The sequence below is a fragment of the Temnothorax americanus genome, unplaced genomic scaffold, assembly GCF_048541705.1.
Source record: "Temnothorax americanus isolate GAGA-0224 unplaced genomic scaffold, ASM4854170v1 Scaffold91, whole genome shotgun sequence".
NCBI classification, from domain to species: Eukaryota; Metazoa; Arthropoda; class Insecta; order Hymenoptera; family Formicidae; genus Temnothorax; species Temnothorax americanus.
Genome location: NW_027509814.1, coordinates 415,821 through 439,459, shown reverse-complemented (window position 1 = coordinate 439,459; position 23,639 = coordinate 415,821). Strand labels below are relative to the sequence as shown.

Sequence of the window (23,639 nt, the reverse complement as noted above, 5' to 3'; positions counted from 1 at the left end):
ATTTCAAACGAATACATGCTCTACTCTTCGTTTAGCAGAAATTAAGGATACCCCAAGGCGGTTCGCGCAGGTCATTTTACACTAATTGGCGAGAGACAAACAAAGGCGCGCTCAATGGAAAGCTACCGAGGGTTGATTGCGAGGGGGGGGGGAAACGCGATCGGGGGACGTTTCTTCTGGTCGCCGATCGAATTAACGGGGTGGGCGCGAGGGTCGGTCTTAGATCCACATCCCCCATTATTGGATTCAGCCGCTAAGGGCCGATGGTGCCGCTATAAGCCGACGTACGAATCGATAAACGTGAACTGTCGCACGTGCGCCGTCCGTGACCGTCGTCGGTTGCCCCGTTCACATTTTATCGCCGCTCAAGGATAATGCGACGCAATTGCGACTCTATCGCCCTATCGCGCGGACTCGTACGCGCGGTGTTCTCTCTCCACCCACGCGCTTCACAACCACGGTCGACCCGCCGCGCGGAACCGATTTTCGGGCGTCCGCGTGCCGGACACGCGAAATCATCAGCGATTAAATCCGCCCACGCCACGCACCGCTCGATACCGCGCTCTCTATTCGCGTCGAGCGAGTCGAGTGAACCTCGCTCGCGTACCCTCGCGCTATTTCGAAACTTCCCGTTTCGAGTCACAGAATCGAGAGATTGACGTGTATTTACGCGATTGCGCGTATTCGCGCGAAAACGAATGATTCCTGTTTGTTTGCAAAACACGGCGGGTGCCTTTCGTTGGCGAGTCGTCCACCGTACGCGACACGAAAATAACGCCTTGCGTCACGTAGGTTTAGCAGCGAGTCATTCGTAGGAGAGAATGTCAAGGTGCCGCTCCTAAAAAAAAAAAAAAAAAAAAAAACATTAATGTTCAAAGTATGATGTTGCGGATCGGGAATCGATAGTGCGCGTCGTCTAGACGGATGCGCGGAAATATTTATTGTTAGGGTAAGGAGAGGCTTTGCACACGCTGCAAATCCAAATGTGTTATTTTAGTTGAAGCTTCTTACACGTTTCTTGCCGTTTTAAATCACGTCATTTAACATGTAAAAAGAATAATGTAAAAAGAGCTTCAGTCGAATGTGTCATTTTTTAGACGTTTATGCGTGCAAAAATAACACACTTGGATTTGCAGTGTGCGCTCATTCGCTCGTCGACAAACTATTGCGAATTTTGCGAAATGGTACATGACTCTTCTTCATCAGGTTAGTTTTATCAATCGCCTTTTCGATGACGATGGTTTGTCAGGGCAAAGGGTTTCAGTTTTTAATCATTGAAGAAGTTACCTGTTTCCTTTTTGGAGAAATTAATCGACATTCTCTTTTTCTTCGATGGCTCTACAGCTCAAGATTGAGTCACGGCCTCTTGAAGTTCGGCCTTTATCAAATCCGAGGCCTCTCTTCGGGTTTCTTAGAGATGCACTCTCGGTGGGTTGCCCTTAACCCATCCGAGAGGTGGCGATCAAATAAAAACCGACGATTTTTGGTCGGATTTGAACTCGGATCTTCGGCTCGTTGGAGCAGCGCACATCTTTCTGCGCTACGATCGCCACCAATATATCGAGTTTGCCAGATAACATTTTAGCTGTTTATTGACGATCGTCGATGTTTGTTTTTCTTAGGTTAGTAGAAGTTCGATCTTTAACTAAACGTTTCATTTACCGTAACGATCATGCATGCGTCTAAATGACATGATAATACGATTAAACGTTTTAAATGACGTAATTTAACACACGAAGAAACATGTAAAAAGATCTTCAGTCTAATGTATCATTTTTAGACGTTTATGCGCGTAAAAATAACACACTTGGATTTGCAGTATATTGTCAAGGCAGGGAGGAGCTTTTTTAGTCATAGGGCTTGTTGGTTTTTTGGAGCTTTCTGCATGTCCTGAAAATTTTTTATTCAATTCTTTCTTCGAGTGATTCACACAAATAGCCTTTCCTTACTCTATTATTTCTAAGGGCGACAATGGCGAGAGACTAATACCTTCTTGATTTTTCTTGCAGAGATGGCTGGAATCTCGGTGCGAGATGATCTTGTCGCAAATGAAACTCACGCCGAGGGACTCTCGTGATCTGCGGTTCCAACGCAGAAGATCTCTGCTTCGTCACTCTGAAATAAACAGCGCAGTTGTCTGAGAGCCATCCATCTTCCTCTCGATCTTTCTTATTCGAAGTTAAAGCGAACGTTGTTCAACGCGGATAAATGGAGAACCACGGAGTATCGTTGCGCCGTAATTCACGCGGTTCCTTTCCGACCTGACAGCGCGGTGCTCGCCGCGAGAAATCATCGATCATCCTTACGATTATAAATCCGCGGGTGATTCGTAACCGGATGTGCTCGAACGAGTTGTGAACGAACGAACGAACGAACGAACGCAAGTGTGGTGTCGCAATTGGACTTTCCATTCGAGTGGCCTCGCTCCGAACAAGGAAAAGATCGAGGAGTCGCCGGACGGATCGGCCGGACGATTCTCGAGCTCGATAAACATCTCCTTCTGGGACAGGGTATATGACATCGAGTTGCGGCGCGCGGGGCAACGGGAGGCGGAAGAAACCGTCCAGGTGATAGCCGCGGTCGATCGATAGCGCGGCGAACTTCCGCGATCGATATCCCCGGGAAGAGGCACAACGGAGAGTGCGTTGCACTCGCGCAATGAGAACGTTCTCCTCGTTGTCCTCGTCGATAATGATGATGCTGTTAACGATGACGGTGAAGCGGCCCGACCTAGTCCGGATGCGTTTATGCGATTACGAGTACGTCGAGCGCAATGTCAAGGCGACCGATCGCTTCCGGTAGCCGAGAGAGCGCTGACCCACGATTCTCGAGGACGGGAACCCGAAGGAGAGAGTCCGACACGCGCGGCGTCGCGCGATTACGCGGAGTTGAGAGGTGAGTAGTGCGTTATGCGTCATTATCAGGAGGTTCTTGAATCGCGTGCTCCGCTGCGAGGAACTTCAAGGCCCGGCTGCTTTTGGGTCGCGCGCGGTCCTCCGAGCGAAACAGGTTGTAAAGTCTATCGAGACGCCGAGCTGATGCACCTCGAGGTCTCTTGCAACGCTCTGAATGAATCTCAAAAAAGAAAGAAATATAAACGTGTCTAATGTACCTATTTTATGGAAATTAATAGCTTATAGGAATAAATTAACACGCGTGAAATTCGTTTTCATTGAAGTCAAAATATGATGTAGAAATGAGTCTTTTGTTTATTTCTTTCTCTTTTGATGGACACTCGTGCCGTAATAGCGCCGTATTAGATAATAAGAAAAATATACAGATTATCGATTACAAATATTTGCTCACGTATATTTCCTCACGTTTCTCGTGATGATAAAGATTTGGAAAAATAAAGATTGTTTTATCTGAAATCAAAAGCCAGCGAATAAATACAGCTGATGATTCATACAGAATTCTAGGATTTGAACTGCATAAATTGCAAAAATAAAGAAAGTAAAGTTTCCGTGGATGAAGAAATATTTATGAGCAATGATGTAGATAAGATTCGTTTACGGTCGATTAAATAGCTTTTTATAGAGATTTATACGGATACTTGATTACAGTGTGAAAGGATATCTTATTGTTTTAGCGATGTATGTATTTCACATTTCTGTAGTCTCTTTATCATTAACGTGATAATCTGTCAATGCTTGCCTGATGGAAATTGTTTCTTTGTCATAGGGGACGACGCTTTAATCAAATCTTTATTGAATAAAAAATAAAAATAATAATTTTACAACAGTATAATAATGAATTGGGAACAGAAAATTATATGCATACACACAATGTTGAAAAATATATATTATATATAACCGAATGTTTTATACATTTCTTTAATAATTTATTTAGATATAATACATGTTATATATAATCTTATCTTATCTTATAAATGCTACATTAGAATAAAAACATATATTTCACAAAGTTAAACTCAGTTCCTCAACTCGGGTTCGTTAGGTTTAGTTCGTTTAATTTCGCTCAGTTTTAATATCGCATCGCCTCGATGCACGGCGCGGCGGCGCTTCGTTTGTCAAACGTAATAAGAGTGAAAAATCTGGAATTAATTGATTTCAGCTAATCAATGGCGCCCGGTAATTTGACGCTGCCCACGCACGTCCGCGCGACGTCCACGAAGGAGAGCCGATCGTGACGACGTCGCTGGCATTATCACACGGTGTGTCCGCGTCCGTGTCGAATACATCTGACGTGTTGTTGCCCAAGTGTTCACCTGACGCGGTGTTTCCTCTCCCCCTTTCGTGCCGCACATCGATCGAGAATCGCGAGTTCGTGCCGCGCGCGAATCGGTGCAGAAGTGACGTTTCGCCGTGCCGTGCCGTGGAAGGAGCGCCAATAATTCGCGATGTTGCCGAAGAAAGACTGTCAGACGGAGCCGTACGCCCTCGAGGACATGATCTCGGATCTCCAGGCGAGGAGGCACTCGCTGGACCACGAGGACGTGGCGCAGGACCCCGCCGAGTTGTTGAAGCAACGCGAGAGGGACCTCGTCCTGGCCGCCGAACTCGGCAAGGCTCTACTCGAGAGAAATCAGGAGTTGACGAAGCAGGGTGAAACCTTGGCCGAGGAGTACTCCGCTAAATTGGAAGTGAGTACATGTACAATTTACATATTGCTTAAAAAAGTTTTGTTTACCTGACATATTCGAATCCATTAGTCCAAGAAGAAGAATAATCTACATGTAGAACGCTCTAAATATACATATTTATTAACTTTAGCAACAGCCAGAAAGTGGACTTGGTTTACAATCATTTCCTTAACCATTCATACCTACATCCATTCCACGGGTACAAACACGTCTAATATCCAATGCCTAATAACCTAATAGCCTATTATAAAATTTATTCGCCTTAACAACATAATATTACATACATTATTGTATCTTATTGCACTATTACCTAAGATCACAGCCATTCGCACAGTCTGTTAAAATCCCATATCTATTTTCTTTTTCTTTCGCATGTAGAACGCTCTAAATATAAATGTAGGAAATAATCATTCTTCCTTCAATCGTTAAATATAAACTGATAAATGATAAAATATTAATAAAAAAAAATACTGAAGTAAAAATCACTCATTTATGTGTGAGATGTTGCTAGATAAAAGAGAGATTTATGAAAATAAATAATTCAGCGCGTTTTCTCTTAAGTGCGAAATATATATATAACTATATACGAGAGCAATTTATCGTCCACGCTTGCAGTTAAGAGATAACGCTTATATAATCTTTCGCTCGGCGTTTATTAGATAAAAAATTAATTAAAAGCGGAGTGCATCGCGCGATTATCCGATTTAACGAGGTGAGTTTTACTTTCGACACGCCTGCGCGGGATTGCAACCTCGTACGAGGAAGGCACCGGTGGAAAAACAATACTTTTTATAATGGAAAAACTACGCCGTGAGTCTGCTCTGTTTCGCATGTATGTACATAATGCAATCCGTTCGTTGCACGTGCGCAACGGCGGCGCTGCAAGCTACGGCGTTGCAACCAGCTCGTGCTCCACTTTCGCGAACGTTAATCCTCCTTCCTTCGATTTTATATCTTATTACATTGCTGCTAGTTTTATGACGAAATAGACGAGGAAACCTGAAGTGACTCACCGACCGCATAAACAAGCAACTCCTTGAGAATCTGTCCACCGCGGCGATTAGGGACTGCCGCGAGCCATTTACATCGCCGTGCTTTATCACTGCTGCAGCGTGTCGTCTTATCTGATTGATAAAACTGTTAATTGTACGAAGATAAGGAGAAGATAAAACAAATCTCTATCTATTTAAAGTAGAGATATATCCTGTGGCATCGGCGAAATATATTTCTCCTGGAATTCTTTCAACAACAAAAATGTCGCACGTGTCGTTTTTTAAGAGCTAAATTGCAAATCTGTCGGTCGATCGTAATCGAAGGCACGGATCATGTCATTTAACGCGTCATTGAACGCGATGGAAATTGGACTGATGCATTATCGTGAACCACCAGTCACACTCGTGTCGCTGAAGTAAATCTGCAGCAATCCGCAAATATATTGAACGAAGGTTTTTCCGGGCGTTTACTTTTTTTCCTCAACAATGCAGTGCAGCCGAGAAGGCTCGAGAAGCGACGGCGGACAATCGCAAAGCCAAAGACATTTCTAACGTCAACCGGCCGGAAATTTTCACCTTCGTGTTTAAAACGGACACACAGTCGCTTTCCAACGTTATGCCGCCGCCGCGCCGGCCGGCTGCGGAAAATTTGCTGCCGTGATGTACCTACGCGAGCATGCAGCGCACGCCGATTACATAAGACGATAAATAACGCGGAACTCTCGATGCCGGAAAGATTGAAAATACATGCTGCGTCTCGTCACGTATGTTCGAGAAACAAGGGACAGACACGTGACAAGATATGCGACCAGCGAATTTCGGAATACTAAACACATCGAAAAGACGAATCTCTCGTATCAATTCGATAAGAAAATTACGAATTGTTAACGTGGGAATGGGCGCCTGATTTTTTTGCATAAATGATCTGCACCTGGGATAATTTTTACACCCTAATTAAAAGTCTTTATTAATTACAAATTGCATATTTTTTATTATTTTATAATTTATTAATATTTGAGGACAATAGATTTGCTCAACATTTTTTGAAGAAAATAAGGAGAAACCAAAAAAATATTTAAAAAAATGGAAGAAGCATATTAAAATTATTGTGACGTGAGCTTCATCTTTTCGATATTGGGGTGTAAAAATCACCCCACGCGCCTGTCCCGGGTTAATATTATTTGCTATTAAAACCGAAACATTTGTATTAGTGTCCGGTCCAAGCTCTAAATTAATTTAATTAATTGCTCAGAAACTGTCAAGTTTGGGACATTTCCGCCAACATGTCTTACCATAACGCTCGCTTTCTTGTTCTCCTAATGTGCCACCACTCGTCGCTAGAATAAACGCAATTTCTCTCATTTATATAATTGCCTTTATTTTACGGCTGTTTGCATGTGATTACCTTAAATGTTTCGTTTCCTCTCTCTTTTATGCCTTTCCGAGAGACACGCCGGCATTCGCGGAGCCATCGGGACGGGCCAAGCGAGACAGTTAGGGTTATTCGCGTCCGCCTCAAATACCAGGCTGTTCATTTACCGCCGAGTATTATTATCGCGTTGCGCGTATGCTTTCTTGCGACGGCTATTCTCCCCTCCGCGAAGAGCGAACGAAGGAAAGAAAAAAAGGAAATACAGTGATTAAAGGTCATCGATAGAAACGTACGGTTTCTCCGCGGATTTCGTCGAAATCGGGCCACGAGACACATCACAAGTTTGCATTTCGAGTGACCTTTTCTTTCTCTTACGACGACGATTCGTAGGCACGATCGGGATCCTGCCCGCGTTTCGATGGTTTTCGACGAGCGAGAGCACACTGTTAAATATTAAAAGATGAAATTTAAACCAATACCTTGAGTTGAATAACAATTTGTTATTTTTAACTACCATGTGCGTCAAAATTTATTATTTTAACTCCATTGGTTTAGTTTAATTAATATTGTTTTAGTTAAATCAACGACATATATATTGAGTAGGAGCAGAAAAAGACGAAAATTGAGTATAATAATTTGACACTATACGAATTTAACAGTGCGCGTTGAATTCCGGGAGCCTGATGTTCAAACAAGAAACGTCGGATCTGCGGGTCTATCTCTTTGAGCGTTTCCAAACTTTTCATCATTATGCTTCTCTCATAAATTGCGACAGAATTAGCGTAGATTACGGCAGCCCCGGTCGCTCGGCAACTAATTCTGTTTACCTAATTGAACTTTCCTCTTTTTGTCCGTGTTGTTGCATTTTCGCACTTGCTCCACGCCGGTGCCATGTTATTTAATTCAAGACCGGTTGGCGCAATCGCGCGTCTTAATAATAATAAGCGCGGTTTCGCGGCGCGGCACCCAGCGTTTCGTACACGGACAACGCGATTCCCTACCGACGATCGCGGGGAGCTACGAAAGCGTGGAAACAAGCCACTTAAGCAACAACGAATGGCCCCGGAGACAATGCCCGGCACTACGCTCTGCCTGCGCCTGCCTACCCACGTATATCCCCTATCTTTCCGCGTTCTGCCTGTCGCCTTATTTTTGACCCCCGTGCGGAAGGCCCGCGCCTACCCGTACCCTTTAAATCGGATCTGGACAATTACCCGTTACAGCGAGCACAGCTACCGATGCACTAATTGTGAGAGACACGATGTGGCAAACGAATAGGCACGAGCCTTTAATCCAGTCTCTCTGGAGTTAAAGTTAATAGTTGAATATTTAAATGAAAACATAGTAGATACACGTAAGTAAAACGCATTAGAAATGTAAGATGTACCATAAGAAATGGTACGATAATAAGATCGATGTAAGGAGCAACCAGCGGAGATACAATCTTTGATCCACATTTAAATGTTAAAACGAGAATGTAGGACACAGGACGCATGGCCATCACACTGTTAAATTCGTACTGTTAATTATACTGAATTTGAGTCATTTTAATTTAACCATTCCTATATATAGTTCGCCACTGCTCCAACTCAATATCGTCGTTAATTTAACTAAACCAGTGAAGTTAAAATAATAAATTTTGACACACATGGTAGTTAAAGTTAACAAAATGTTATTTAACTTAAGGTATTGGTTTAAATTTCATCCTTTAATATAATAATAACAGCACAGAGAAGGAGGAATATGGAGAAAAAGCTCCATCCCGCGATGCTCGCAATAGTGTCCCCGCGAGAACTGTGCAGCCGAGAAGATAGCTATACCTTCATCCAAATGACTGAAATGACAGTATACGTGACTTCCTTCTTACTTCCGGATATAATTATCCTTTCCGGCGAAAGGACAAATTTCTTCGAACACTCGTGCGGTTATTGTAACTTATATAAAGAGAAGAGATTATGGGAAAATTCTCTAGCTTCTCGTCTCTTGCATCTCCGAGATCTATTCAGACCTACACATGTTAATAGATTTGGAAATAAAAATCCGCGTTTTCGTATATGCGTTAATTGTACATTAAGTACAATCGTTCTCTCACTTTTCGAACGACATCTATCTCTTTTTTCCTGTCTCTTCTCGCCAATGTTTGCGAATATTTAATCGGTATCGACCGCTATGAGTAACGCTTAATTGCGTTACCACGCAAATTTAATGTGCGCGTGCACCTCTGTTTGACGTCACGCCGTTATCTATGACGCCTCGTCTATGCACGAGCGTGTTTACTCGCGATCACCATTTGAACGCACGTTGCGTGCGTAAAATATTAAGCGTGAAGGCGATAGCACGTTCCAGACCGAGCGCCGCAGGCGGGACCATCTAATGCTTCCGGTTTCGTCATTAATTAAGCTCGCCACGCTTGTATATCGGAATAATCGCAGTCCCTTACACAACTCGAAATCGGTTGAAAGCATCGCGAATCATCGATGGAACGTACACGTTTCCTCTACCGATCGGTTCCTAACCATTTCGACTCGATATTCAGTTACGCCGGACGGTAAATTATGAGCGTGTATAATTAATGAGTCGCACGCGTAACATCGATCATGCACGAATTTTCTTTGCGTAGAAATGTTAGCAATTGTCGCCCCGGATTTGACATCTTCGTTGATAAATGTGCGACTGATTTAATTAGCGACACTTTCTTAATCGCATATATAATTATTATTTACATATATATAAATGTCTAATTATATATAATACAATTATATTTATTCAATAAAAATCCAACTGAAACAAAAATATTTAATAAATTTTCATTAAATGTTTAAGACTGGAGAAAAATCAATTTGTTTTGTTAAATTTGCTTGAAATCGTACTTATATTTAAAGGGAAACTTAGAGAGCTGCGTATTACCGCTTTCCTATCACCTGATTTACGATCGCGTTAATTACCGCGCGGACAGACCGTAGCTCATTTGCGGTCGTCATCTATCACCGAGCAAAACCTTCGAGAGTCTCAGTCTAAGCTGGCGATCAAAATTCATCAAAATTACACTTTCATCTTTACGCGCGTGCTTTTGCGAGGCGAGAAAAGAAATATGGGTCGCGATCGCGAGTCGTAACGAAAGCCGAGCCGAGTCGTCGGGTGGTGTGCGCTCGCGGTTGTAATGGTCGTCTGAAAGCGGACTGCTCGGCAACCGATTCGCGCCGCGCGGCGTTAAAAAAACGCGGGTCTTGTATCTTGTACTTATATATGCAAGCGCTTCTTCGCGCTTTGAGAAAGCCGCCGGAGTTTCGCACGCCTCTGCACCGCGTCGACCTGGGAATCGGCGGCTCGTCCGCGGCAAAAATCGAGATCACCCATTAACCTCGAGAGATGCAAGCGTGCTAATTAAGCGCGGAACACTTAATTAGACTGTCACGGTCGACATTGGCTTGTCCCGCGCTTGAATTCGAGGGCGAGAGAAAAAAAGATTAGCATTACATTGATGAAGTATATCTTCAGAACGGCAGTTTATCGTATAATTTTTCTCAAGTGCTTTGTCTTGATTGTTTGATATTTCTCGATGAATGCACAGAGAAAAAGAATATTCTTGACTGAAAGTATATCTTTAATTTTAACGTGGAAATCTTGAAATGAGATTATATTGCGTTAAACGAAGAAAACTTGATTGAAGTTATTATACATATATAGTTCAACCAAGAAAAAAATGTTGAGATAAAAAGTTGAAATTCTTATAAGAAAATTATATAGTGATCTTGCTTATATATACGAAACAATATATATATAAATTTCAAGATTTCCACGTTGAAATTAAAGATATTTTCAAATAAAAAATATTCTTAAAACTAAAGATATTTTCAAATTAAAAATATTTTTTTCTCTGTGTAGGAAAAACACTGTCCGCATCTGTCTCTAGTGTTCTTTCTCATTTTTAAAATTCGTATAAGGATCGTGATGTATCAATATGCGCGCAGCGACTCACTTTTATGTCTAATTATGAGCGGCAAGAATAGCGAAATGACAACAATCTCGCAGGGGCAATATAAATATAGACGCGATAATTCCATGTAATCTATTGTTTCCAATGAACGGTGGCAGAATTCGTTATGCAATGAGAGAGCATACACAATGGTTCTGGCCGGTGGTCTCGAGCGGAGAGAGAAAACGGAATGTGATGTAAATGAAGTCACGTTCGGCCTATCCTGCACGCGTATTATACGCGTCCCGGAGCTTTCCCAGATATGCCATAACGAGTCAAACGATTTCTCGCATCGGAGCGAAGAAAAAAAGCGCGCGCGAGCCGCTTCGCGATCAGCCGACTATGGGCCTTGCGAGATAATGGATCGACGCGATGCCCCGAAGGGAAGCGTGGAAAACTTTTTCTCCGTGACTTTTTCCGACGAGGAAAAGTCGCTTTTTTTATAATCCTGCTCTCGGGCGGACTAGCTCTCGAGTCGTTTATCTAGCCGTTACACTTCAGCCGTGGCCTTTCGTGCCTCGCATGAGCGCCTGCGAAAAGGAAATTCGTTCGGTCACGAAGTTCGAGGATTTCTCTTTGTGTCAGGAAACGATATCCTGTCTTTTTCTCCTTTCCTCCGCGGCGCAACGAAAGTCGACTGCGAATGATAGGACATTGGACATTAGCAACGAGATATTTGCGATTTAATTTCGATTTCACGCGATATCAGCTTCTTCTCAATTTCTTAGCTTTCGCGTAACGTATATCTAGCTGTTATGTATATATCCTGTATGAATTTAACACGCAAAAATCGTTAGAAAATCGGGAGAAATGTAGAAACGTATGGGAGTTCCGCGGCATAAGATTATGCTTCATTCCGCGTCGGGAAACCGTTATCGTCTAGATTTCTTTCCCGAAGCACCCTGACCCAGTTCGTTCTTCAGGCCGGGTTCCAGGCCGTGAAGCGAGCACTGCGGTCCGTATCGGTATGCGATAATAGTCCGCAGCCACGCAGGGCTAATTGCAGAAGCGCGAATGAAGAAGCCAGAGGCGGCGCGGCGCGGCGCGGCGCGGCGCGCGGTCGGAAAACGACGAGCGGGACCGCGCGCGAAGCGGACCGGAAGGCCTCGAAAAAAGTAGACCGTTAGGCCGAAAACCCCTCGAGAAACGTTCTACCCTCTTTACTCTCCCCTGCGTTCTTGTTTAGCCGCGTGACCGTACAATGGTTTCGCGTTTACAAAGTCGTCGGCTGTGTTGCGCGATTGTCTCGTACGGTTGCGCGCGGCGAGACTACTCTTTCCACGTTTTATTCGGCGTCGACACAATAGCGGAGAATTGTTATACTTATCTTGCTTTGTGTCTCCTTTTTTTTCTTCAAAGTAGGATTAGAAAGGCGGAATAAATCGCTCTTCGTTAGTATTTAACAAAATGAGAGGCCAACTCATTGTCAGAAAAGAGTCACTTCACCCCTTTCTCATGCACCTTAATTCTCAAATGTAAAATAAATGACATTTTTATACAATTTTATATTTGAAAGCTCTGAGAAGAAATTAAATGTTGGAAGAAAGTGCAATTAAAAAAAGCTTCATGTCATACACTGTTAAATTCGTAGTCAAATTATATACTCAATTTGAGTAATTTTTAACCATATAGGTCATCACTTCTTCTACTTAATATGTCGTTAATTTAACTAAATCAATGAACTTAAAATAATACTGTTTTGCGTTAACATAATAAATTTCGACACACATGGTAGTTAAAAATAAAAAAATGTTATTTAACTTAAGGAATTGATTTAAATTTCATCTTTTATAATATTTAACAGTATATATCAACAGGTATTAATGAAAGATTCCCGTAATCCTCGTAAAGGGTGATTTTTCCTGACTTTCCAAGTGTTGCGTTCAATCGACGACCATCCGACCGCAAACGGCGCGGCACCAGAATGTCACGATTGTTTCTAATGTGTCGAGGTTTCTAATAGCTACTCGGCGCGTTTAACGTATCCCCCGGGGCACTCGGTCAAAGAAATTATCTCAAACGCCGGTACTTAATTGCCGTGTGATCGTTCCCCGAATCGTAGAAAGTTCAAATCCCGAAATCGAGATATATTCACCGGTAATCTACGGTTTCCCGCTTCCTCTCGCGCTTTAAAAATAAGATAAGGTGAGATTAATTCGTTAAGCAACTCGAGCGGCCACGGTTCTAATGCAAATAGCTATCACTTCAGGAAACAGACGCGTAATGTGTAATCGCCTCTGGCCCGTAATCGGAAGGTTAACACTTGGGTACCGTTAAGCGGCGATTAGAGCGATTGTTATTCCCCCTCTCGCTGCCTTCTCAGGCTCGCTTTTCCTCAATGCAAAACACCGGAACGCGCCGTGGAGGAACTTTGTCGGCGAAGAACTTCGTTTCCGTATATATGTTAAACACCGATCTGAAGTTCACGCGATATCGTTACCGTTTCCTTCGTCTGTCGGAGCCGAAACACGAAAAGGGCGGGATGTCGCGAGCGATGAAAACCCTCGCGCGCAGGTGAAATAGGAATCGGCGTCGCGACGCTAGGCACCGTTGTCGTAAGGTGCGCGAGAAACAGAACGACGAAAGAGATCAGCCGAGATTAGAAATCCGCGCGCGACGCGCCGTTACGGCCGGGAGCTGCGAACGATACTCTCATTGTTCGCAATTGCAACTCGTCGCGACGACGCGGACGCGTCTCCGCGAGCGAGGGAGAGAATAACGGAGTTCCCGACCGCGCGTGCACAATAGCCGGTTACATCGCCGTTGTCTCACCACGCGTCTCGCCCGTCTTTATTTCTCTCGATTACGGACGGCGCGGCGAGGCCAACCGTTGAGAGATACAAGCGGTTGTGTTGCCTCGATGAGTTTTGCCTTTCGACGCGACTTACTTGGGGTTACTTAATACCGAATATATTAGAAGGGAATTGCATTAAACATACCTCCGTGTAATTGGAGAGCAGTGTATATCTCTATCTCTGGAACCGTATCTTATTTCTCTCCGGGGTTATTCTCTCTGTTTTGAATGGATCTTATCTTAATAGGAAGATCATTTATAAGGCTTAATTACGCACGGCGCGGCTCAGGTCTTGCGTTACCTGTCGGTTTCCCGAAAAATAGCCTTCCTTTCCACCCTCGGGAAAGCTGGCGTTTCGGTTTCTTCACCGAGCAGTGTCGCGTTTGCGGTTTGACATACGATATTTCATCTCGTTCTCCGCGCGACTCCGCGGTTTACCGCTTGAGAAAGGGTGACGATGTATGTATATATATTTTTGGCCGCGACTGGGACAATGGCGGAGGACTAACTAGACTCTCTTCCGTTTGCAGGTCCCTCGATTTTCCGCGGCACGACTGACCCGATTTTTCTCCCGCTCTATCTCCCGCGCTTGAGTAATATTATTCCGCGCGCGCGCGGAAAGTAAGTCGCGCGATGAGAAAAATGCATATGCGCGTACTTACCCGACAATGCGCGGCTGGCAAATTACACGCCGGGTTATCGCTCGTAATATTATATTGTTGCGTCTCTGAGTGCCTCATTAACGTAGATCGTCGTTTAAATTAAATATCATATGCCGGCAGAGAGTTTCAGCTCGCACGGTCTCGTTGAGTAACGCGAGCGCGTCGCGGCGATCAAAATACATATACGGGGATGACGTGCTAACGAACGATATTCGACGCCAGCAGCAAGCGCGTCGAGGAACCGTCAGCCGCTTTCGCAACAGATGAAAATTTACCCGTAAAATGCGGAATCGCGCATTTTTATCGCCATCGTTGCATTCGTGACCCGTGACGACATAACGCAACAGCTGTTAACCCGTTTATATAAAACTAGACTGTTCTAGGCCAGGAATTTCCTACTTTACTGCGAAATCGTCGCCGCCATCTGTTCTGCCGTTCGATTTTAAAACGTAGCAAACATATTGCGGGACGGTCGAGCTTAAAAATGTACGAGAAAGAAGGTAAAGGTACAATTTTCCTTCCACGACACTTGAATATTTCTATATGGTGCCGGACGTTTCTTATACGCGATCGTGATTGCACATTCGAGAGATCTCGTCCGTCGAATTCGCGCGAAAGTTTCCCCGCTATCGAACAGATGTTGGCGATTTGCTCAGATCGGCCCGATAAGATAAGGCTTTTTATCTCTTGTTGAAGTGTACAAAATTTCCGACGGCTTGGAGAGGAGAATAGCCTTGAGATACTTACGAAAGTGCAAACCGCGCGCGAATTTCGTTGGTCAACGCGGCGATTTAACCGTGACTCGCGGTGAGTCACGCGTCACTTTTGCAAACTCATAATAATGACCGTGTTTACCGGCGGACTGATTAAATTAATTAACGATTTATATCCCGGGCACTCGCGTAACCCACTCCGTGTAATATCTTTAATCAAATAGCCGCTAACGATCTGTCGAATTTTTTTTACATAATTACTCAAGGTACAGTTTCACGACTGCATGATTATAATGTCTTAATCAAGACATACTTTAGCGTTATACTTTTAGCGTCTTTAACCGTATCACTTGTCAGAATTATTCATCGCATCGGTGCTAATTGGCTGCGTCGCCGCCGCGTGTAATACGTTCTACGTTGCTGTCTTGCGGAACGAAAAATCGTTAAAAATCTGCGCAGTATAGAGACTAATTACCTTTCTTTATCTTATTTCGTTATATGGCCCGACAGAAATACTCCTCGCGGATTTAGCTGTTATTAATTAACAGCTAAGTCACGTACGCGTACGCTTGTTGATAACAGCGTTATTCGTATTGTAATTACCACGGAGATATTCCAACGAACGCTCCACGCGAAAGCTTTACAGTCGATTGCTTTACCGTTGATTAACGCTAACTGTAACTAACCGCGTAACTATTATATTGCAGTTAGTTGCGATCTAGAAACGGATAAGGAATTGTAGGCCGGACTTCGTTAACTGGACTCTCGATATCGCAAAGAACGTTTAATATATTTACGTATATAATGTATATAATTATCGAAAATTGCTAATTTGCGAGATTGAATCGTATAATTGCCCGTCACGAATCGCTTGTTCTCGCTGCCGCGTCTTTTTTTTTTTTAGTCACGTCGCTGCCTATCACGACAAGGTATTCCCAAACACTTCGCACCTGACAGCCGTGGCTTTATCGTAATTAGCGTGTATCATCAAACCGCGTTTTAATTACGGCCGTATGCTCGTCACTCGTGCATATACGGCCGGCGGAAGATCTAGGAGAAAAAACCGGCTTCACGACTCGTTACGATGATGATTGCATGCGCCTTGCATTTCCGTCCGATCGCCGTACAGCTCGCCTTATTTTTTTTTAACTTCCGCGGCCGAATGCGGCGTGCCTTTATTAACGAGAGTGTCGTAAGAACCGCTACTTAATCAGCATTTTCGCCACTCGTTAGTAAAATTGCGTAACGCGAGTCCGGCACGGACTCCGTGAGAGACTTTATCACGGTTCGCCAAACATTTGGATAATATATCTCGCATATAGGTTTTTGGTCGAACCGTTTTCCGCAGTCGAACGGGTAGCGGACCCCGGAATTGCTTTTACATTTGCGTAAAACAACACATGCGTGACAAGATATTTAATTGTGCAAAACAACCATCGCGAAAATTAATATTATTCTGTTTCGAGAAAGCATAAATCAATGTATTTATATCTTATAAAAATATATTAACGAAGAAAATAATAAACCATTCTCTTGATTTATCAGAGACTGGAAAAAATAACGGATAAAATTAAATAGAATTAAATAGTGAAAGGTGTAATATATAAGTGAAATTAGTTTAATACACGCATTTAAATTAAATATTTTCCACTGGTACGTTAGTAATGGGAAAATCAATTTTCTCTTTTGTTAAAATATGAATCAATCTCCAATTTTTAATATTTTATACCGCATCTCTCAAGAATGAAATATTTCAACAATAGTCCTTAGAATTCATTATTGCGTTCGGTTTTGCAGCCTTTGGTAAAAATGAAGTAGGACGCTTAATTAGATCATTAGGCAGCAATAACCCTCGCGTGCGCTCGCCATCGCGTCGTCCGCCGCGTTCCTCGCGAATAATTAGCGGCGGCTTTTCCCTGGTAGATCGAAAGAGATGAATAATAATTCGACGGCGCTTTGTAACAGCCGCTTCCTCGGCAAAGAATAGCCGACGGGGAATTTTCTCCCACGCACGCGATAATGGAATCGATTTAGCTGGGTGCACCGATCCAATTAACTCGCTCCTTTGCGTCGTCACGGCCGATAAACGTGCCGCGTGAAAAATTACGCAACCTTTTACCCGCGCGCGATTGTCGACGCGGATTTCTTCACTCTCGTTCGCGTATACGGATTCATCCGCCGATTGCGGCTTTGCGCGATTGTGCCAATTACACACATCCGCTTTCACTGATCGATTTAATAATCCGATCAGACTGGCGAAGGAGTGCGGAGAAATGAAAATTCAAAGCGGAGTTACGATGGCGATCTCGAATCGTTTTACGACAGAGATTTGTTTCAAGAATTGAATTGTCAAAATTGAATCGAGAATTGAGAAGGTGACGGGACGAATTTTTTGCCAAGAAGCCAAGCTGGAGAACTTACATCATTTTCTGCATTTTCTCTATCGTTGCATTATTAAAAATCATCTAAAAAATTTCGGATCTCCTTTCTCTTCTTTTTTTTCGAAATATCGCTCAGAATCGATGCGGTTTCTTTACGAGAGACGATCTTATTCCGATCGTTTCGCCCCGCGTCAGGTTTTTGCTGGATACGTTCGTTCCACCACGTAACGGATGGACCCGGTTGCGCCAGCTCGCGATCACCGCCGGACTCGTCACAGGCCATTGCCTCGCGATTACGGACCTCCCTACCTTCGCCTTCTACGCCGCTCCGTCCGACTGCACGCGTTCGGCATTATCGTTTCCTTCGAGGGAAAGTGAACGAAGTGCGACGCAATAATGCTTGCGCGCCGGTCGGCCTGATGGCTTGACCGGCCGCAACGCTGCCCGGTGAATATAATGGTGATTAATTTCGCGATTATCCGCGAAACTTCTTTTTTCCCACGGTCGCCGCGACCCATCCTCCGGGATGGCATGCCAACGTATACGAAAAATCCCGGCGGCGCTTCGGTTGTGCTGTCTATTGGTGAGACTCAATGATCAATTCGTTGAAATTTAAGATAGGAGTTGTGAGAAAATGATGGCCGATACACGTGATAAATAATTCATAAATAAAGTACGGTCGCGCAGCTATTTCAAACTTAATAGAAAATATTTTATTGTGTGTGTGTGTGTGTGTGTGTGTGGCATTTGACATTGAGCTTGAATTTTTTTTTACTTCATTTACCGTCCGGCCGTTTCTCAAGAATCTCGGTTTCGAGGCATGTCTTTCCCTTTCTTTAGAACGGAATAGCAGTCTGGCGGCGCAGAAAACGACGAGGGTGGGGGGGTTGTCTCTTTAAGCCGCACGTTGGCAGGCATTTGCGCTACGGTGGTCTCACTCGTCCTACCGTGTAATTAGAATCGAACGCGGGCCGGAGATCGGCGTGTTTTGCAATAAGAGCGAAATATCCGTTTCGCCGTGATCGCGTGACTTTACGACGGCAAACGAAAGTTTCAGAACGGCTCGAGACGGCGGGTTTCGACGAAAAACTCGCGTATCCTCGACTCTCCTGCTCTAAATCAGGTTTCGCTCTTTTATCTGTAACATTTAATGTTTACGTAACTCCAGTTTAAAATGCGAAATTTAATTTAAGAAAGAACTTTTTATACAAGTACAGGCAAATTAAAATGCAAAAAAATTACACATTTTAAAAAGATGTCTCACGAATGCACAAACATATATCATTCATGAATAATTAAGAGCAAGAAGAAGTCAGCGCCGTATGACTTTCTCTCTCTCTCTCTCTCTCTCTCTCTCTCTCTCTCTCTCTCTCTCTCTCTCTCTCTCTCTCCTTCTTTTGATAAGCGCTTTTAAAAGTTGATAAAAATATCTTTTTCTCGAAGGCATTTGAATATTACGCTGCATATTTATAGCGCGTAGACACGAAAAGCACGAAGCTGACAGGGCCGACTAAAAATCGAACAGTAATATATCCGTGCCAGTCGCAGTTTCTCGCGATGATGTATATATGGTCGCAATTTACTGAATTTTTATTTCACGGGATATGCCATCATTCCTATCATCGATGCTGACGCGCTGTCCTCGGCGTTTTGCAACAACGGGACGAATTGAAGATTGAGAATCAGACAGGAGAGTCGTGAGTCACGACTCCGGGATCGTCTCCGCTTGCCAACGGCATTAAATCGCTGTTTAAAAAGACACAACTGTCTGCAATTACTCGCGTTCGCGTGCGGCGCATGGTATTTTGCAAATTGCAGACGCAACCGGTCCGCCGATTGGCGAACCATCGCTAACAGCGTCACGGATGTGTGACTCATTGCCCGTCGTCAACAAATAGATAGCACGGTCGATAGCGGTTTAAGCAAATATAACGGTGATCGGGCTCGAGCAGACAAGGGCGCAGATCGTGAACTTCTGCGTCAACTTTTGCGCTCTATATCGGTATACCGATCTATGTATATTTGGTAATGGCACTTATGACTATGACGTGATCTAAATAAATACCGAAGCGCTTTCAAATTTACCCGACAACTCACAGCCTCGAGTTGTCGGCCGTTTCGAAATCGCTTTTGCATCTTGCATGCACCACGAGCAGCTCGGCCGCGGAGGAAGCGACGTCCGAGGGGCCGAAAAAATCTCCGTCCGAGTTCGAGTATGACTCATCACACTCGAGAGATTTCAACGCGTGTATTTCCGCGAGCACCGGTATTTCTGGCTGGTGGCGTATTTGTGTTACAACGCGCAAAAACTGCACAACTGGACTGGAGCGACGTCGTCATCTCGTTGCACGGAGAACGCGATGTCGGAAATATGTGATTCATATCATGTCCAAGTCATATAGAGCCTCCTTAGATGTGTATAGATATATGTTAACGTTCTTTCTTGACAGATCAATTAAAATCGATTGGATCAGCAATAACTTGATTTCTCCAAACAACTTGTCTTAATCTCGACTATACTTCGTCTCGTGTAAAAATATAAGAAATGAATATACATTTTTATTTACATCTTATGTATACGTTTTTCAACTTTCCTTTTTCTATATTTGTGCAAATACCGAGTCTGTAATGACGCAAGTTTGTATCCTTCTGACGCAAGATATTTTTGTGCGGTTATCAATTAGAGGAATTGCAATTCAAAATTAAACGTGACGCATAATTTGGATAATACAAGATATTGAGATTAGTCGACTTTAAATGATTTGCGATTAATCAGTATCTGCATGGCCAAATATTGTTAATTATATCGGGATGTTATGATAAAATTAATTATTCGAATCGTGTATGCCCGGAAAAGTTTCTTGTCCCGCCCTTCATCGTTAAATATTGTGTCTATTGTTCGTTGGCTTTCCAGGGACTTTGGGGATCGGTGAACTGTAGACCTGCGGGCACATGCTGGCGATCGGTCGATGAGTAACCATAGGAAACCAAGGCCATGCTTTCCAACTTGATATACCTCACCGATATCGAACCCTCTTGTACGCGAACACACGTTGTTTTCTATGATGTTTTATATATTTCGTTTGACGATCGAAAGTAACTTGGAGATTTATCAGTTCTTGCTGGATAATAAAGCATTCAAACACTTTATCTTATATTTAAAACGAAAGTATGACATATGAATTCAGTGCTGTCAATACGGATCTACAACGTCATTTTGTCGTAAATATTTAACATTAGCTTGAACCCGAATGGTTTGAACCTGAGCAATAATTAAATCATGATGCGCTTGTTGTCACAACGATACTTTATCATTAGAGTTAAACTGCATCTGCGTTAATCATACTTTATCTTATCTTATCGTTATCGATCATTGTTTCATGCAGGAAATACTTAATCATGATTGTAACACGATATGTGCTGATCCCAGTTCGCGATTACGGTGTCACGAACACATTCAACAATACTGAAATCAACGAATGTTGAAAGAAAACAATCAGAATTATTTAAAAAACGAATCATCGAGAAAGAGAAGAAATAAAGTATTATCTCCGTGCTTTCATGGGATCTTATTACACTCCGTAATACGATTGCGCAATGTCGCTTTTTTTATTACGGCTAATTAACAGGATTGTCTCACTTAAATGGAGTTAATTAACGCTAACGCTTCATTTAGAATCCGCCCGCGGTTTCGATTGTTACGTTTTATTACCGGCGCTGCGGAGCGCGTTATCGAGCATCAGGTTGAGAAACTCCACGTGGGAACAAAACGATTCGCGTGTATGGCCATCGCTTTGCCGTGTGTACCCGCAACGAAACCAATTCTCGCGTCGTGTCCTTTTGTTACGCACAGAAGCACCGTGTTCGCACCTTTGTCTGCGGAGATTTTTCCAGACGATCTTATACGCCGAAGTATAAATATTTCAATACTTCTTCTCTCATTCTCTCTCTCTCTCTCTCTCTCTCTCTCTCTCTCTCTCTCTCTCTCTCTTTTAATTCCGATCTCCTTCTTCATATTTGCAATCTGCTTCTCTTTGTTCGCTTTAATCCGCGGTAATTCGATAATTAAAAAAAGAAACGCTCGCGACGTACTTTTTTCTTACTTCATCTTGGAAAGCGTCTGGTCTTTAAAGAAAAGGAAAGTGAGGTAGTTGGCTAAACGGTCAACTTGTGCGTCTAATTGTATGTTAATAAATTTGTAAGCTCCTTTCACCGAGTTCTCAAACTTTATCTATCTGCACCATCTCGATCTCGTTGTGCGTAGGTCTGGACGTTGAGAAAAGTAAATTTATGTGCGCTGACTCTCACGCCGCGGGTTTCTTTTTTTCTTCTCGGTTCACCGAATGACGTTTGCGCACGATGTAAGACGTTAGTTTCGCGAAAGGAATAACCATCAGCGGGTCTTTGTGCCAAGATCCTTTTAAATGCTAAATCGACGTTTCGGAGCCGAGGTCGCGGAAACTTGCGTTGTTCGAGTCGGCGCAGGCACGAAATTATTCGAAAGACATAATTCATGGTATCGCGATCACTAATCACTCCGAAACGCACTTTTTTTGCGCAGAGTTTGGAGCAGGAAAGGCACCTACTGCGAAGGAGACTCGAGGAGGCCAGGGATGAAAGCGAGACGAGGGCCTTGGAGCTCCAAGCGGACGTGGAGACCCTCAGGAGTCAGTTGGAGGAGCAGAATGAGAGGGCGAGGAGAGCGGAACGCGACCAGGCCACCCTCGTCGCGGAGCTGACGGCGCAAAACACGAGGCTGGCCGATCAGCTGAAAGAGGCCGCCAAGCAGGAGGAGCAGTTGCTCGTGGAGGTGAAGGTGCTGAGGGAAAAATGCGCTCTCAGGAACACCACCCTGCAGGATCACGTCAGCAGCCTGGAGATTCTCAGGGACGAGGTATAGACATGAATTTTTAATCTCGATCGTATCATACATCATCCAAGGGCGTGCATAATTTAACTCCTTTATGCACGTGAAAACTTGATTTATTTCCCTCTATTCGTTAATGTTACGAGTTTTTCTTGCCGCGGTGTTTCCTTCTTGCCTAATTGATCTACCGCGTGAAACGGAAACTGTCGTTATTAATGATTATCCATCGGAAGCCGAATGCGGTTCTCAGGCGGGGCTGGCATGGAATAATTCGCAGCATCCTTTTTATTATAAAAAGGAAGCGCGGGGTAATCGTTGCTTGTGTTCGCACGTGAATTTATGCGCACAATCTCTGGGAAAATTTTATCATCGAATAAAAATGAACGTGACCCTTGTCGGTCGGCTCGATTTGCCTCGTTCCGTCGATCTTTCACCTCGCCTTGTAATGGCAACCGGATGTCGACTCTCAGGAATCACTCGCGATTTACGTAGGAGGCTTATCGAATTAGAAGTGTACAGAAATAAATCAGTGTAAGATGCATTTCGCGAGTTACGATTACTATGTTTTAACATTTTGCATTTTATATTACCCGTTATACACTTTATGTTTCTAATTTTAAATCAAACAAAGAAATGATAGACGGAATCGCGATACGAGAAATCATTGTTAGTATGTATCATGCATGTCGTAAATCTCGCACGTGACGTTTCAGGTACAACTGGTATCCGCACAAAGAACGGAGCTAGAGAGGCGGTCCTTGGAGCTGCGCGAGGAGAGGGCCAGGGCGGTTGCGGCCCTCGAGGAAGCCGAGGAGAGAGCCGCGGCCTTGGAGCGACTCGGCCACGAAGCGGAACACCGTGCGAGAATGGCCGAGCAGGAGAGGTGAGACCAGAATCCGTGATATGTGGCCCATATGGCCACGGTTAATACGCGGAGACAACGCTCGATTGAACACGATCCACTCACAGTTAAATCTTTCCGGATTCCACATTCCCAAAATCCAACCCCTCGTGACGGTCGCATCTTCACCGAATAAACGCGGGATATCAAGCGGACAATATCCAGCAAACATCAAGTGATATACAACTTATATAGTTTACTTACATTGCTAGTTATAATTTCCTACTCAAAAAATGCACAATATAACGCAGTATGCAGTATGATACATACATTGAATTTACATTGTTGAGTAGGAAATTATAACTAGCATGTAAGAGTTGCATGCTACTTGGTGTTTGCTGGCTATCATTCGTCATAATATGGTATTATCTGTTCGAT

At 43.6% G+C, this 23,639-nt stretch overlaps 1 protein-coding gene across 4 annotated transcripts in view; it reads left to right on the top strand.

Annotated features, from left to right (window-relative positions):
- LOC143908302 (bicaudal D-related protein homolog) overlaps positions 1–23,639 on the top strand; it is a 29,677-nt gene that overhangs the window by 1,818 nt on the left and 4,220 nt on the right. For all 4 annotated transcript variants that reach the window (XM_077425916.1, XM_077425917.1, XM_077425915.1 and 1 more), the window contains exons 2-5: positions 2,010–2,895; positions 4,075–4,603; positions 22,055–22,387; positions 23,074–23,243. In XM_077425916.1, the coding sequence (XP_077282042.1) occupies positions 4,361–4,603; positions 22,055–22,387; positions 23,074–23,243 (746 nt within the window). In that variant the 5' untranslated portion in view covers positions 2,010–2,895; positions 4,075–4,360. The remainder of the gene's footprint in view (positions 1–2,009; positions 2,896–4,074; positions 4,604–22,054; positions 22,388–23,073; positions 23,244–23,639) is intronic.